This window comes from Elephas maximus, chromosome 2, assembly GCF_024166365.1.
Source record: "Elephas maximus indicus isolate mEleMax1 chromosome 2, mEleMax1 primary haplotype, whole genome shotgun sequence".
Lineage (NCBI taxonomy): Eukaryota > Metazoa > Chordata > Mammalia > Proboscidea > Elephantidae > Elephas > Elephas maximus.
Genome location: NC_064820.1, coordinates 193,324,042 through 193,337,479, shown reverse-complemented (window position 1 = coordinate 193,337,479; position 13,438 = coordinate 193,324,042). Strand labels below are relative to the sequence as shown.

At 36.8% G+C, this 13,438-nt stretch overlaps 1 protein-coding gene across 4 annotated transcripts in view; it reads right to left on the bottom strand.

Moving 5' to 3' along the window:
• Positions 1–955: 955 nt before the first annotated feature.
• Positions 956–13,438, bottom strand: part of CPEB4 (cytoplasmic polyadenylation element binding protein 4) — a 77,766-nt gene continuing 65,283 nt past the window's right edge. For 3 of the 4 annotated variants that reach the window (XM_049874340.1, XM_049874341.1, XM_049874343.1), the window contains 5 exons: positions 11,712–11,801; positions 11,214–11,332; positions 9,654–9,768; positions 8,291–8,472; positions 1,818–5,364 (listed from right to left, as the gene is read on the bottom strand). In XM_049874340.1, coding sequence (XP_049730297.1) covers positions 5,137–5,364; positions 8,291–8,472; positions 9,654–9,768; positions 11,214–11,332; positions 11,712–11,801 — 734 coding nt within the window. In that variant the 3' untranslated portion in view covers positions 1,818–5,136. Of the gene's footprint in view, positions 5,365–8,290; positions 8,473–9,653; positions 9,769–11,213; positions 11,333–11,711; positions 11,802–13,438 lie in introns of all 4 variants that reach the window. The other variant, XM_049874342.1, reaches the window with a different exon arrangement.

The window sequence follows — 13,438 nt, the reverse complement described above, 5'->3', positions numbered from 1 at the left end:
AGAATACTCTTATCAAGATAAGAAAGAGCCAAATTTAAATTTGACAAAACAGGGTGTTCTCAGACAGCGCTATATTTTGTTATATTAAGCCCTTAAATTCAAAGTTTGAAAATTTAGTTTAAAATATAAATATTAACAAATTCCAGTACTTAGTAGTCCACGTAATTAATGGACCAAATCAAATATAATACCTTCAACTCAGTGTGCTATAGAAATTATATTAAAAGGCCATAGTCTATAAAGGAGGAATCTGGGTGGTGCAAACAGGTAAGTGCTTAAGTGCTAGCCAAAAGGTTGGCAGTTTGAACCTACCCAGAGGTGCCTTGGAAGACAGGCCTGGAGACCTGCTTCCAAAAGGTCACAGTCTTGAAAACCCTGTGGAGTATAGTTCTACTCTGACACACACACAGGGTCACCATGAGCCAGAATCCACTTGACAGCAACTAAGAACAAGATCCTAAAAAGAGAGAATCTAGGGAGGATCTGGGAGTTCAAAATCCAGAGACTTGTTAATCAAGATCCTCATGAAGAGTGGTCAGAAGCTGAGAATCTTCACCGAAAAAGACCGAAAGCTAAACCTCCTAGATACTGACTTTTATTATTAAGCATTTATTTCCTTACTTTTTTTGGACATTTGGCCTTAAGAGGTGAGGGAACACTCAGATCCTGGGATTAGGCCCCACTCACATACAGAAGGCTGCAAATAAAAAGAAATCTGCAGGGCAGCATGTGAACTGACAATTCACGCCAAAGGAACAACTCGCCAACGTTTACAGCCTTATATAAGCAAAGCACACTTGCCACTAGTACTTACATGACTGAACATTTTGTCACATCAGTTTGCTCTGCCTTGGCCTAAAAGTATACTCTTAATACTTTAAATATGTTATATTCCCGACCGTGGAAGCATAATCTACTTGTGTCGAAAATAAACAAGTATATTAAAAGAAATCTGAGTTAAAAGTTTTATTCATTCAACATCTCACATTACAAATATTTAAAAATTATATGCATACTGGTATAAATAGTCATTTGCAAACTATTTAATAACATTAATTTTCCACTAGCACTTCAACAAATGAACTCTTTTAAAAAAGGAACTGTGTTATATAACTTAAGAGTAGAACATACAAAAATAGGAACTTAAGGTGAAAATGACCTTAATAAAAAATGAATTACCCTTATTTAAAATGCTATAATAAATACTACAACCTCCCCATACACAGTAAAAACTATATGGAAATTCAGCCAAGTAGTACAATTAACTGACATACTTAAATAACTTTTCCTTCTGATAATATGAGCAATACACTGGAAAAAAAAAAAATTAGGGATTAGTAAAAACTAGACACCCACTTGCTAAAAGTTTCACTTCCAAAAAATATAACAAAAATCTGATGAAAATTATAAAAACTAATTATACTTTAAATTTTAAAAATATAAAAAATAAAACAGTTGAATACAATATCATCCCAATTCTTACAATGCTATCAATCACAGTAGCTTCAAAATAAGATAATAAAATAAAGCAAATGACCAAAACCTCTTTTATTCCATTTTTAAAAATAATCTCAAATTTACATTAGTAGAAAGATTGATTTCTGATTCTTTTCTTTAGAAACACCAGCAAGAAAGAGGATTACTCTTAACAGTAGAAAATGACATTTTTAAATGTCTGCAATTAAAAACAAAGAATTACACTGCAAAGATCTTTCAAAAGTTTGAAATAAGTATTGCACATAACTTGAAGTTAACTTGCCACAATTCATCACATTCAAGTTTTAAATCACCTTTTAACAGAAGATTCAACTCTTCAAAACAAAAGGGGTGAATTATCAAGTCTTCCCAACAGCACTCTCGTGAAATGCTCAATTCATTCACTGCAAGTTTTATTTTGCGTTCTGCGGAGGTCTGTGTATGGAGAAGTAAATACATTACACCGAAGCCTAGGGGCCGGGAGGGGCAGGGGAGGGTGCCTTCACGGAGAAAATAATCAGAAACACTTCATTGTACATTGCAAAAATAACCATGTAATTACTCCGTAACTACATTGTAAGTACATGGCTGGTGCCATGCTAGTGCGCTAGAACTACATGCTTGGTAAATTGAAGTGATACTCTAAAATCTGGGAACTAATTACATGTTAATTATGTTTTGAGTTACATGGTAACTCCCAACTACGATCTCGTGTAATCTGAAGGACATGTAATCGATAAAGTCCAGAGTAGTAGATAATAATGTTTTATGCCCTTTTGAAGTGTAACCAAATAATCTGTAAACACGCTTGTCACACAATCACAAGTAACTATTAGCAGAATAACGATTTCTTACATTAGTCATGCATACTAACATTACACACCTGTCCCATGGCAGGCTATTTTTTTTTTTCTTCTTTATATATAATTTAAAAGAGCAGACATCTCTGAATCAAACACTTAACATCAATTTATTAATATTAAAAATGGTTAAACATTCACCAAAAATGTCTGCGCTATGAATAATTTAAAAAACTTAGTAAGAAGCTGTAGACAATTTTGTTATTTTAAATTTCTACCCTATGCTTACGCTTTTTTTTTTTTTTTTTAGGAACTACAGTGTTATCTGTCATTTTCATGCGAATTTTTTTTCTGTTGATTTGTGACTTTACATAGATCTATTTCTTAAATTATAGGTACACCAACAGCTGGTGTTGGGGGTAGGATGTTTAAGCGACATGCTTTCTCTTCTCTGCAGACTCTAAAATAGCATTGCCAGTGCACAACATTCATAATTTAAAATGTATGCAGAGCACTGAAATGTATAAAAAGCAGAATATAAGAAAATAAAATTTATTAAAATTATTTATATTAAAAAATGAAGTATATGAAGATCTCTCAGTAATAAAAGTACAAAAAGCTACTCTTTGCAATATGAAAAATTGAGGTATTGCATAAAGAGATATCCCGTCAGTGAAAAGTGTGCCTAAAAATGTTCACTGTTGGAAAAACAAGATATACAAAAGTAGTGCATAACAAATATACATTATGTGCATGACAAAATAAGTTAGCTACAAAAACACTGTACCGAAATTCAGCAGGTCATGTACAAAGGGAAAAATTATTATTCAAAGCTAGTTCTCAAACAGTGTTATTTCTTGTAATGTAACTCATCACACCTGTTTACTGAGTAGGAACAGCACAATAGCACACCCCAAGCCACCTACAAGCGTTTAAAAGAAGAAAAAGAGGCAAATAAACATTCCAATCAGAATTATGTAGTTCAGGAGAAAAGAAAAAAATGTCCCTGACCAGCTACATCAGAGCACCCTCCATCCGCATGACTGCTTCCAATATTTGCAGGGAATTCTTTAAAAGCAACTCCCTTTCTGTGTTTTGACTATTAGACAGCAAATGTCTCCATTTTGACCTTTGGAACTTAACAGGTATAGTTCATTAAAGCCTGTACTAAAAACAAAGGACTGCTTTTCCTAAAGAGAATCAGTAGGGGGAATCAGCCAGGTGGTTCCACAGCAGCGCTGGGGGAAGTCTTTGGTTTTGAAGGATCCAAGATGGTACTGTTAGGTAGCACAACTAGCAAGATTCCCACTAGAGTTTTTTATTTAATGTTTTGCACACTGATGATAATAATCCTTTCAACGATGGGTAGGGCATTTCATAAGAGACTTTCAATTAAAATAAAATTTATTTCCATGACCAGGGCTTCAAGAGACTATTTTAAATTTACTCCTGAAGCATACTGTTCAGCACATAATAACGCCTTTCAAAGCTAGAATTTTACTTATAATAAAGCATGCATTACTTGATGAAGTTGGCACTTCAAACACTGACTATGTCCCATGCTAAGTTCTGAAACTGTAACATTATTTTATTTTATAAGAGTAAGATAAACATACGTACCTTTGCACAGATTTACACAGTTACTTAATTCAACAGTGCAAAACACTTTGCGACTACTTAACTTTTTTTAAACTTTTTTTTTTGTCTATGTTACAACTAAATTACAGGATACCCAAAGTAACTTCAAATCTAAAAAGTATGCCAATCAGCAGCCAATTTGTATATTGGTTTTGTCTTCCAGTTTTGGCTACAGGTGTACTGTAACGCAAAATCAAAAATGATATCCTTGAGGTATCTCTAGATCTGTTTTTAACGTCAAAATGGAGAGCAAAGGCTGACACCTGATGAGTGTTAGTAAATCAGGATATGGAGTTATATATAACATCAAAAATAAAATTTATATATTTGTTCTTTAGGAGAGGAAATGCTAGTTTTTCCACCAGTTGTCCTTAATTCTAGCTTTGGTAGGTTTTCTGGGGCTGTGACCAGATAAGTAAGTTTAAGAATAATAAATAAGTGCACTCCCCTCAGTAGTAATGTCACCCAATTTTTACATTCTAAGTTTTTTTTTAATTGTTTAAAAGAAAATACACCTAGCTCTGCCTACTTTATTTATTTATTCTTTTCTAATATGGTAGTATCTTTGAGGCATAATGAAATTATATTTGACCTCAAAACCTTTAGAGTTAATTATAATGCTGCTTCAATCCTGCTCATGCATTTGTTTGCTTTAACATGCTCTTTCCTGTTAATAATTGTTAACTTCCTCCACTGCTGTGAAAAGAACAAAAAGGGAATGGAAAAAAAGAGAGAGCTGATAAAGAGGAAAGAAAAGAAGGAAAAGGCAAAAGCACTTCCCCGGGGGAGAACTGTGTCAGGACAGACTGATAGTGTTATTGTTGCACGGATATTTTAATAAAAGTATTCTTATATGTTATATTATTAACAATAATTTAATTAAAAACCCAAAATACTCTATTGTTTCATTTCTCTTTTAATATTTCTCTCTCTCCTCTAAGAAAATGTTGTAGGAAGTTTTGGATCTTCTTGGTCTCCAGTAAACCAAGGGGATAAAACTTCCATGCAACATGATGGCAATACAAAAAAGGAGTTCATTTTGTTTTCAGTGACACAAGAATCTACAAAACGCCTATATTATAGGTCATTCTTCTCAGTATACTATTGTTGTTACAGACTGCTACAAAAGGACATGCCAGCGTGAAGAGGCTGAGGAAGGGGTCAGAATTAACAGAAGAGTGCACTGATTCTGAGGCCTGAAAATGAGCACTGTAGTTATCCTTTAGTTCCAGCGGAATGAAATATGCCGAGGGCGGTCACCGCCTTCCTTCACCAGGGGCTTGTGGAATTCCCTGCCAGCACGGGAGTGGATAGCAGCCCAGCAATATTCACAGTAATACTGCAGACAGGTAACATTAGCACAGAAAAATGGAGCAAATTTTCCCCCACAACGGGCCCCCTGACATTCATCACACAGCTGATCATCCAAGACATATGGCTTAACTTCCACCTGCAATCAAAAAAAAAAAAAAAAAGAGGGGGGGGAGTTTACATTTCTCAGTGGCTGGACCAGGTGGCAGATACCATACATGTACATTTCCACCTGTACGTGTACATTTCTACCCACTGCCTGAGTGAATCTGTGCTAAGGTGCCCAAAAGGGAAGAAGGGCTAATAATTCATTTACTGAAGAGAGTTCCTCTTTTGACAACCTGGTAAAGTGTTTATACCTACCATTTTTATATATTTGTTTTATTTAATAAACATTTTCAAAGAAAAAAAAAGGATTCTCTCAGAAACCATAAAGTGAAGCCAGTTGTTTAGGCTAGAATGTTATAATACTGAGAGCCCACAGGAGATTTTCAGAGATAAACCATCATTTTGGTTAGTGGGTCTGGATTTTTTGTCACAGGTGAAATGGTAAGACAACTAAGTGCTCACAAGTTCCACAAAACAGCACTTCAACGTTCAAATCTGTGGGACGATGCCTGACTTCCGCATCCCCAGCTTCTGAGCTCTAACAAAGCCTGGGGCAGGATTTCTATCATAGTGTACACAGCCTGGGTTATCATCACAAACCTGGAACTCTGGGGAAACCAGATGCAGCCACAGTACTCACAACCTAAAACCTTGCTTTTGTTCTTTGTCAGTAAGAACAGTTTACTTGGGTCTAAAAGTCAGAGGTGAACTTTTAAAACCGGGCCTGTTCCAGTCCTCAATAGGCCAGCCTGTCATTTGAGCCTCTCAAGAGTTAAAAATAACTTTGCTATTAATTCACCAGTTAGAAAAGAGTTGGTTATTTTTAGTCTTGGAGAGGCTCGTGGTTGAAACTCCCTTACACCAGGCTACCGCTACCACTGGTGCCATCCAGTTCAGACAAGGAATCCTGACAAAGGTTAGCCAGGAACAAAAGGAGACATGACATGAAAGACCAGGAACAGAGGACATCACTAAAGCATTAGGTTTCTGGCCCCCAGGCCACTCCTACGGAGTGGCAAGAACACTGATCAAAGGATTTAACGGTAGAGGAGCACAAACTGAGTCTGAATTTCTAATGAATACAAGGAGCCCTGGTGGCACAGTGGTTAAGCGCTCAGCTGCTAACTGAAAGGTTAGTGGTTTGAACCCACCAACTGCTCCATGGGAGAAAGACGTGGCAGTCTGCTTCCGTGAAGATTACAGGCTGAGAAACTCTATTGGGCAGTTGTTCTCTACCCTATAGGGCATTGTGAGTTGGAATCCATTCGATGGCAATGTGGGGTAGGGAACCTCACAACTCTGAAGCTTACGTTGGAATGATGCAGTGGAGCAGGGCAAAGTGCCTACACAAATGTGGATACTTTTCAGTGTAAATAAAAAATAAGCAGGCATATTAAAGTATACTGCACCTGATCTTTCCCCGTGCCATGTTTATTATACAACATACACCTTTCTCTTTAATATATTCAGAGTATAGTAGGACGACCGCTATTGTCTTCATTTTTTTTCTACCTCTGAAGTAGACTACACGTGACATGAAACACAAGCAGTAAGTGTAAACACTATTGCTTGACAGTTTCTACATCTCGAATTGAGAATACCAGAATATAATAAATCAGTAAACAATTTAAGAACAATGCCTTAGAGTGTCGGATATCAAAGTCAGTGCTAACGAAAGAGCCAGTGTGCCACGAAATAAGGAGCTTACACCAGAATAAGTATGAATGCACTGCTTCCTTCATCAAGGTCTTTCTATTAAAAAAAAAAAAAGTCAGCTGAACTAAACATTGGACTTAGTAACCTAGTTGATTTCACATTCTTATGTAAATAAATTCTTTATCTCACCATAAGCTAGTAACAGTTTGCTGACTGGGAGCCAGTTCACAGGCCACACTCAGGGTAGTACTAGTATGGGGTACAGTTCTATCTACTTGAGAATAAACTCATGAGAACAGGGACTTCTTATTCACTCTCTTACTCCCTAAAATCTACTAATGTCTGATTCATCCTAGGCATTAAAACACTTGTTAAATGTATGAAACCCAAAGATAAGAAGTAAATCTATAAATGCAAAGAAATACACATTATGGAATTAAAAAAAAAAAACCCGTTGCCGTCGAGTCGATTCCGACTCATAGCGACCCTATAGGACAGAGTAGAACTGCCCCATAGAAGTTTCCAAGGAGCACCTGGTGGATTCAAACCGCTAGCCTTTTGGTTAGCAACCATAGCTCTTAACCACTATGCCACCAGGGTTTCCACATTATGGAATATAGAGTTTCAAATACAATACACTGGGAAACAGAGGAAAGAGCTATCTTTGAACTTTATCCATCCAGCCTTGTACTTCAGAGGCTAAATTCAACAAATAAAAATGTAGAAGTACTGAAGATAATGCTAACTATCACCACCTAATTTCAGGTAGTAGGGCTGACTAAAAATAAAGATTCTGATTTCTTCTACTAAATACATGACAATCAAAGATTTCTAAGAGCTGTAGCCCTGGAAGTGAACTTATTCAATCTTATGTTATAGAGTGCAATGGAAAAAAGAGCTTGCTGAGGTATTTGTGATGTCCCAGGATTAAAAAAAAAAAAGTTCAGGCGATCTGAAGGGCATGCACGTTTGTATACCCCCTGTAACACAGAAGGGATTCCGTAAATACTTCATCAATGACTGCCTAAGTGATTAAGTGAATGGATAGAGGTGATAACTTAGGAAAGATTAAATTGACTCCTAAGTAAACTGATTATAGTGTTTTAGTTAGGCTACTCAGAGACAAAATAAATTCACAGGAAATTCTTAGATGTATGTATCACAGAACGAACACTTGTCCCTACAGGTATAATTGTCAGTTGTCAATTTGTTTTCATACACGATTCCCTCATTCCAATCTCGGTAACAATTCATTTAAAGGGCCATTTCTAGAACCTTCCAGAATGTAGTCTAGGACTTACCCGTTTATCTATCTCTCCATGCTGTAGCTGAACAAAGCGGGCGCTGATAGCAGCTATGTAACTCTGTTGATTAGAGAATGCAACTCGCCCAGCTCCTTTTGGGTATTTTAGCTCAGGGTCAGTATCAATCCCAGCATAGCACACACCTCCATACAGCCGATCCATTATCATTGCAAGCTCCACTAAATAAGAAAGGAGCAAAGAGGGTATTTGAAAACAGGAAAATTCACCTGGTTCATTAAAGGTTTCATCAAAAGCAGCTCATCTGTATTCTGAGCTCACTTCATTATAATGATTATTAAAATCAAACTTACTATAACCAATTGTCCACTGTGCTAGTCCTTTAACTATGGGCAGGAGTTCTGCTAGGTGTCTTACATGTGTATCCTCTTTTAAGCCCACAATAAACCTACAAAGTAGGTAATTCCCTGAGGAAACTGAGGCACAGACAGTATGACCAATCTGTCCAACGTCACAGACTGTTGAGTGACAGAGCTGGGCTTGGCACAGGGGTTTGCTCTACACCCTGGTGCCTCTGTATACTTACCAGTTAACAATGAATTGCTTAATATGAATAATTATTCTTTTATATAAAATAGGTCTATCATCCCAAAGAAAACTGATGGATAGACTCTTGTTTGGGGGCCCTTCTAACTTATCTCCAACAAAAAAAACCCTGTTACCTTGCCCACAGTCTAGCTACTCAGCAATTTTTCATATAAAAACTTGAAATAATGATGCATCTTCTTTTCCATCAAATTTTACATTTGGAAACTGAATTATTGCTCGCTTAATGTTTTTTTAATCTCATTTTTCTATTATACCTCAAATTATTTGAAGTTGAGGATGTAATTTCTTTTTTAAGTACTACTGTAAAAACATGATGCTCTACAGAGAACCCTATTATATTTCAGAGCTCACTAAATAGCTGTTGAGCAAATGAGCACATGGCAAACAAATGCTGCACATCTCAATAAACAATCTTTATTCTTGAAGGATTTTTTTTTTTCAGACGATGATGAGAGTGGTGGTGATTAGCATTACAAGACACTAAGACTATGAGACACTGAGCACTCTGCACTGGTTATCTCATTTAATCCTCAGAAAAACTCTGTGAAGTAGATACACTTATTACCCTATTTGACAGATAAGAAAATAGAAAATTAGGGAAATTAAGTAATTTCAAGACCACTCAACTATTAACTGGGAGCAGAGCACATAAATTCAAACCCAGACACTTCGGTTCTAGAATTCTCACTCTTAGACATTAACTCAAAGGCTTATGGAGAGTTTCACTTGAAAATCTGTGTATTTTCTTCTGCTAAAAGATAGAGAGGGTTTTTGTTTATGTGTTTAATCATACCAGCTCGTAATGGTCGAGGAACACCACCAACAAATATTGTTTTTCGTGGGTCCAGTGGCTGTGAACCATCCATCACAAAGTCACTGTCACTGAGATTCCAAGGCCGAATCTGTACCTAAGGATGGTGCAAACCGAAATGTATCATTCTCAGTACAGGTAATCTATGGGGGCGGGGGGAGGTAGAAGGAATTAAACATTATTACAAAATATTTTATTTTTAAGAGCAATAATCATGTCACTAGAAATCAATACGGCTTTGTAAAGTCAGAAAAGACTTAAAAATAATGTATCTCAACTTTTATTCCATTTTAAAGTACAAACTGAAACAAGGTGGAAAGTTCAATTGAATTGCCTACCGTAAGCCAAATCACTAAATCAGCATGTACTTAACCATCTATAAGTTAGTTAGCTGTTTGTCAGTTTATTTGTGCCTCTACCCTACCCAAACCCCCAACATCCATGTAATTCAAATTAAGCATGATAACTGCTGCTAATCAGTATGCCGACTGCCCATCAGGCAACCCCACATTCAGTGTTAGGTAAACTAAGATTGTGTGACCAATCGGTATATGTTCGGGAAACGCAAGCTACTCCTGAGACTAACAGAGCTGTCTGACATTTTAAAAAGCATTTCAAAGTAAAAATATTGATATTTTCAATTGATAACTTCATAATAAACATTTCAGTATGTCTATTAGCTCAGTCAATTAAGAATCATGTACCTTATTTTAAATGGTTTGCATTTATTGTTACAAATACCCACATCGAAGGCTATGGGTTGACAGTGGGGTATCCCCAGTATGCACACAACAAAGCCCTAGGCTAGATGTCCCCAATTCAAATATCTATGGGGACTGGGGACTGGCAGAGAACAGAAACAAGTGAAGTGAAAGAGTCCAGGTCACAGGAACTCTCAGAAGACTGTTTCTGGCCTAGACAAACCCAAGACACGAAGAGCTCACAGAATTATGGCTTGAGTGAGGCACACTAATGGCTCCATTCTGTGCTATATCCCACCACGAGGTGCTGGATGAGTTGTAGTGAGTTGCTGGCTTGCCAGATTGGTCAAAACAGGCCAACTACTACTCTTCCTAAAGACTAAATTTTATGATTAACTCCCCTCCACACACACAAAAAAAAACAGTATGTAATGTACCTATACATGCGTATACACAATGCATTCTACTTTGAGACAGTCCCATATGCAAAAAGTTAAGGCTAGCATTGGATAACATCTTGAACGAACAGAGAACAGAAAAAGAACCATGTACCTATGTTTGTGATCTGAATTCTATTTTTCAGAGGAAATTCAGCTACATCATCAAATACATTATCAAGTGAAGTCTTTTAATAGTAAAAATTTACCAATATTTTAACTTGCCAGATAGTCAATGTTAAAATAATGCACACAAATATACAGAATGTCAATGCTGGGAGCTTAGTAACAATGACAAAACTTAATACATTTTTACTTGAATTCTACTTACAAACCTGTCAATTAAGTATATCAGACCCATGAAGATATCCGTGGATGTTTCAAACAAGGCAGATTGCACTTACTGGCTTATCCTTGATAGTGGGACTTGATACGCACAGGTAGAGTTTTCCATCTTCTTCAATACATGCATCAATAAGAGCCTGAACAGAGCTCTCATCTTGAAATAGCAGGAATGCATAACCTGAGAAAAAAGGGGAAAAAGGCCGATAGGTTTTCCTTTTTCTATTGTTGTTACAATTTTTCAGGGGAAAGGAAGCATGAACTAAAACTGAGGAAGAAAAAAATTAACAACAACAAAAAAATCCCTTAATGTTCATATAAAAAAAACTGATAATATTAACATATAGTTCATTTTGATAGTATCTTAGAACATCTTTTAAAGTAAAATTCATTTGAATTAAAAGTATATAAAGTAGAAATTTTAAAGAGGCATTTAAGAAAATATAAGTTTAACAATGAAAAATTTTACTATGATGGTAAACAGTTATGGAAAGTCTTGAATATTAAACACTTCCTTTACAAGGACAAAAAGTACATGTACACTGAATCTTACGAATTACCTTTAGGAGGAAAATAGGATTTGCTCTCTGCTTTATGAGGCCAATCCACAATCAAAGGGCCAAAGCGACGAAAACTAGCTGTGATCTCATCTAATGAACAACAAAGCAAAAAGAGAGATTTAAATATTATCATTTTATGGACGAAGTTTTAAAAAAATGGTTTCAAACCTACTATTTACAAAAACTGTAAAAGAATTCCTGAATCCTCTTCATTTAGATTCTCCAACTAAACATTTTGCACATTAGCTCCTTCACTTTCTTCCTTCTTTCTTCTCCTTTTTCTCCCCCACCCTGCACTGCTCCGTCCATCCGTCTGTCCATCTATCCATCCTTTTCTGACATGATACCCATAACCCCAAAACACAATTGTTTGTAACTGTTTAAAGCAAGACTACTCTCCTATATACCATCCTACAACCCTTCCAATCAGGCAATAGTGATACAATGTTACTGTGTGCCATCCAGTGGATTCTGACTCATAGCGACACTACGGGACAGAGTAGAACTGCCCACAGGGTTTCCAAGCCTGTTATCTTCAGGAAGCAGGCTGCCACATCTTTCTCCCATGGAGCGGCTGGTGAGTTAGAACCGTTGAACTGTAAATTAGCAGCCGAGTGCTTAACCACTGTACCACCACGGCTCCTTCAGTGATACAATATTACTATTCAATTTGCAGACTCTAGTCAAACTTCCAACTGTCCCAACAATTGCTCTTTCTTCCTTTGTGATCCAGAATCCTGTCCAGAACATAGGCTGCATTTAGCTGTCACATCCCTGGGGCATCAGTCTTTTTCAATTTGGAACAGCTCCTCACTCTTTCCTGTCTTTGTGACCTTGACAGTCCTAGAGCGTACAGGCCATCCATTCTGTAGGATGACCCTCAGCCTGGTTCTGTGTGCTTATTCCTCATGACCAGACTCACACCGTGCATTCCCAGCCCGAATGCCACGTCATGGTGTCATGTCACCACGTCTACCACTGGGCATGTTAACCATGATCACCTGGTCCAAGTTGATCTACCTGGGGTCTCCATGAAAAAGAAACCATTTTCCCCTTTGTACTTCATTAGTATTTTGTGTGGGAATATTCTGCCTCATCAGCCTTGACAGCCATTAAAGACTTCTGCTTTTATCAACTACCACAATGATGGTTGCCAAGCAGTGATTATCTATTTCCTTTATTCCCTGTTCATTTACTACTAGTATTCTATGGGAAGGAAGGCCTCTTTCTTCTCCCCTATCTTTTTTCCTTTAATTCACATGTTTATTTATATCTATATGGGCCTATTTTGTTCAATAAGTTGTAGTTCAATTTTCCCTTATTTATTTTGATGCTCAAATTGTTGCCAAAATTTTCCCTAATTTGATCAGTAGGAGCCCCTTCAAGCTGGCTCTTGTGTTCTTTTGAATTGTCCCCATTATTCCTTAGGCACTGCCATGCTTTCTGGTCCAAGAAGATACTCTAGGCCATTTATTCTTTCCCTGTTCCAGCCCTAGAATCAGCCATTTTTTCCAAGAAGACGTGGTTCCTTTTAGTGGCAGAAGATATTTAAAAATTAAGATTTAGGTGCTTCCTATGATCATTAATAGCGGGGATTTGTTATTTCTAAGTCTTCTCAGTAGACAAAGCTAGGAAATATATGATCACACACACACATTTATGACTATTTCTGTATATATGTGTGTGTATAAAAACCACTGAGTTCACACTGGTACTTTCAATTCCAA